This window comes from Miscanthus floridulus, chromosome 9 (assembly GCF_019320115.1).
Source record: "Miscanthus floridulus cultivar M001 chromosome 9, ASM1932011v1, whole genome shotgun sequence".
In the NCBI taxonomy this organism is placed as follows: Eukaryota; Viridiplantae; Streptophyta; class Magnoliopsida; order Poales; family Poaceae; genus Miscanthus; species Miscanthus floridulus.
Genome location: NC_089588.1, coordinates 103,214,738 through 103,218,394, shown reverse-complemented (window position 1 = coordinate 103,218,394; position 3,657 = coordinate 103,214,738). Strand labels below are relative to the sequence as shown.

The following is a 3,657-nucleotide window of genomic DNA, read 5'->3' as shown; positions in this document are numbered from 1 at the left end:
AAGCAGAAAAGCGTTGTCCAAAGCTTTACCCACACAAGAGCCTGCAACGCCTCCCAACAAAAAAAAAGTATTGCTATTTCTGATATTGCAACTATTTCGGGCCTATTGCAACACTTTTTGGGCATTGAAACATGATCAAATTTTAGTAGTGGTTCGATTTGTAGGGGCGGCTCAATCACCAGCTGCACTTACTGAGGCCACACTAAAAAGGCCGCAGCCCCCCTTCTTTCTCCTCGTGTCAGTTACTGTAGCCCAAGAGAGGAAGGAGGGGAGGTCTTGGGCACCTCCTGAAAATTTCTCTACTAAGGGTGGAGGTTTTAATCCCAAATCCTGAGTGGTAGCTAATTCTCCCTATGTCGGCGTTTGTTCCCCTGCGTCCAGAGCGAATACATGCCGGTGATCAGGAGCCCCCTATCATTGTCTAAGCATATGTCGGGCGCAGAACATCCGACGCCGATGAGTGAGGGTGCAGGCTCGGCAGTTTAGTACACATGAGCAGTTTGATTTCCCGACAAAATAACTTCACAACTGTGCACTCAGTGAGAACATGCTTAATTTTCTCTCTATCCGCTCCAGAGAGATCACAAAACGCCGTCGGTTTAACATGGCGTTGGTACAGGACTTCTTTTGGCGCTGCCAGAAACTCATGAAGAACTCTCCACCAGAAAACTCTAACCTTTTGTGGCACATTGGGACTCCAAATTCTCTTCCATGAAGCATCATATCACCTAGCCCTGCGGTTTCATATGGTCAGCTGCTAGCTTCCTGTAAACCGATTTAACAGAATACTCTCCATGTCTCTCTAGCTCCCAAGCCCACCATTCCATGCCCATGCGACCTCACTGGTACACGGAGAATTGCCTCTGCATCAATTCGGATGAAGGTCTCTCGGATCAGTTCTTCATTCCAGTTTTCAGATTGTGTTGTGGAGAACTGCTGCCGTCTGGGCCCGGAAGTCGCTCACAAGATGGCACATGGGCCCAGACAGCAGCACCCTAAGGCAATGCCTAAAACAGACAACGGATGATGTCGGTTTTTCCTCAAGAACGGATGATGCCGGTGACCTAGAGACGTTGGACAAGAGTTAGACGGTGGTCAGAGGACACGCGTGATGGAGCCATAGGCTGGGGACACGCTCAAGCTCTCAGCATCGTGGAAATCATATTCCGTGTTGAAGGGTAGCTAATTTGAGAATGTTTATTTTTTCTTTTCTGAGATTAATTAATGAATTAATTAAAAAAAATCTAAAAAAAACAAAGGTTTAGATTTCTTTGAGAACCTTTTAGTAAGCAAAGAGAGTACTGTAGCATTGCCCTCAATGTAGACCATGTAATTCAAAATTTCTTAAACTAAATTTCAAATTTTGAAAACTAAAAATGATTTTTTTACTCTAGAAAAAGTTTCAAATCAAATACTTTTGAACTATAATGTTGTGGATCGCGTTGTGCTCTACAATTTTGGTACTAAGTTCATCTTTATCTGACTTAATATCAAAAAATTATGAATTAATTTTAATGTACGTATTCAAAGGCGACCACTTAAGAAGTGAAGAGCACCACCTCTGTTAATCTATTTCTAGAGCCGGTACATTTAGGGCCTGTTTGGTAGGGCTTGTCACTGGCTCCGGCTCTAGCTCCTGCTCCTTTGTAGGAGCCCTAATAAACGTTTTGTAGGAGGAGCCATTTTTAATGAAAAAAACAGGAGCCAGATGACCCCTCTAAACGGCTCCGCCTCCTTTGGAGGACCCCTGCCAAACACCCCCTTAGAATGCTAGGTTTTTTTAATAGCTGTTAATAATCAAGTTTAGAGGAGGACATCTTGATAAAATGGCCTCTGTTTTTAAGCGATCAACAGAGGCGGACGACCGCCTCTGTAAATAGACATGGTTGACCATTTGTAGCGGCGGATTCGAAAATTGTCCATCTTGGTTACTAGGCCGTTTGACTCAAAAAGAAAAGTGTCTCGCAGCAGTGTAATAATTCTGTAATAATTTAATATCAGTATGTTACAAACACAATATAGATTGGGCACTCAATAAGATAACATTATTGCTCCACAACGATGCATACTTCCTCCAAATTATTAAAAGCACGTACACGATAGGTGGGAAATCACATGAGTTTTGCTAGTTCTTGAAGGAAAGCTTGAGCATGCTCCTCCTTGACAAATGCCGAGCACACATTGGCCCCGCCTTCGCCTTGGCACGGCGGGCACACAATGCAGGCCGGAGACGACGGCGTGTTTCCTGCTGCATATGACGTCACTCTAGCCGCTTTCCCGCTACCAAAGTCGGCGTCCTCAAAGCCAAGATTTCGCCAAGATGTCACCAGCAACTCGTTGTACCGAAGTTGTGGACCAAATAACTGCTGCATCTGACCCTTATTGGCTTCCGTCAGGATGCTGATTTGATTCACAATGGATGTGTGAGGTATGTCCTCCTTGGCACGCTTGATCATCTTGACTAGGTCCAAGATATCTGCACTCGCCACGGTACCACTTGGTGCCATGAGAAACTGGCACGATGTGCAATTGCCGTAGTATCCTGGCTTGGCGCCCACATGCTTCCGCACATTGGCGCTAAACATCAGCACGGCTGGGGTCTCTGAATTTGACATAATTGCACGGGTTCGGCACTGCCATAATACTGCACAGACAGCCTCAAACATGGTACATGGCTGGCAATCGAAGCGACTGCCAAATTCAGCTCTGATGAGGTTAATTGATCTCGAAGGGACAGTGATGTCAAGGTAGGCAAGGTGCGATGGAACAAGCGTCAGCATAACCTGCCGTAACGCATCGTCCATGGATGGAGGGAGACGTGGGAGTGAATCATCCAACCTAACTGGAATGATAGACGGTGAAGACAACCCACGGGCAAGCTCGCCAACGGCCTGCAAGAACTGAGCCATCCCAGCGCCGTCGGCGATAACGTGGTTCCAGGTAACCCCGAGAACAAATCCACCGCAGGAGAACTCTGTCACCTGCATCAGCAACAAAGGATCAGCGGGGCCACAGCCCTTTGCAGGGTAGTAGATGGCCAGCTCCTGCAGCAGCGCCCTTTCGCATGGTGAGTGGTCTAAGAATATGGCTTCCTTCAAGGCACAGTTGCTGCAAGATGCTGAGATGAATGCCACGCCCTCGCCGTTGCACAGAATGTGATCCTCCTCACCACCATCATCGATTCCTGCAACAATGCGACCAGCGAAAGGATTGTAGTGGACAAGTGTTTCAGACAACGCTCTCATTATGGTGTTGGCCGGTTCATGGATTGGATTTTCAAACACAAGCAACACTGTGACTGGTATTTTTCCGACAACCTTGTCAAAGGCCGAAAGTTTAATGGTGTCGCTCTTTGTAACCGGCCTTGATGGCCTGACAACTACTGGTGATGACTTCCTCACCACAGCACTCATTGTTTTGTGTGTAGTATGTATGTTGATGCTCTGATTCAAGCTGCATCTTGGCCCCGTAGCTTCCCTCGCATATATATAAACCTGTTGTGCTTTACCTGTGGACATTTAAAGTCAAACTTGTGACCCATCAGCACGCAGCAGCTCCATACATGGATTAAATATCTGTAATTTTATAATTTGCATGTGATGATGACAACTGGTTTTCCTCCAAGTGTAGTAAAGGAATAATCCCCTTCATTATCAT

General features: G+C 46.2%; 1 protein-coding gene across 1 annotated transcript; it reads right to left on the bottom strand.

Annotated features, from left to right (window-relative positions):
- Positions 1-2,111: 2,111 nt before the first annotated feature.
- On the bottom strand, positions 2,112-3,413 carry LOC136480456 (acyl transferase 15-like). The gene has a single exon (XM_066477990.1). It carries the CDS (start codon positions 3,411-3,413, stop codon positions 2,112-2,114), a length of 1,302 nt encoding a protein of 433 aa, XP_066334087.1.
- Positions 3,414-3,657: the final 244 nt, after the last annotated feature.

Coding starts and splice junctions, on each gene's coding strand:
- LOC136480456 (XM_066477990.1), bottom strand. CDS start 3,413: ATGAGTGCTGTGGTGAGGAAGTCATCACCAGTAGTTGTCAGGCCATCA.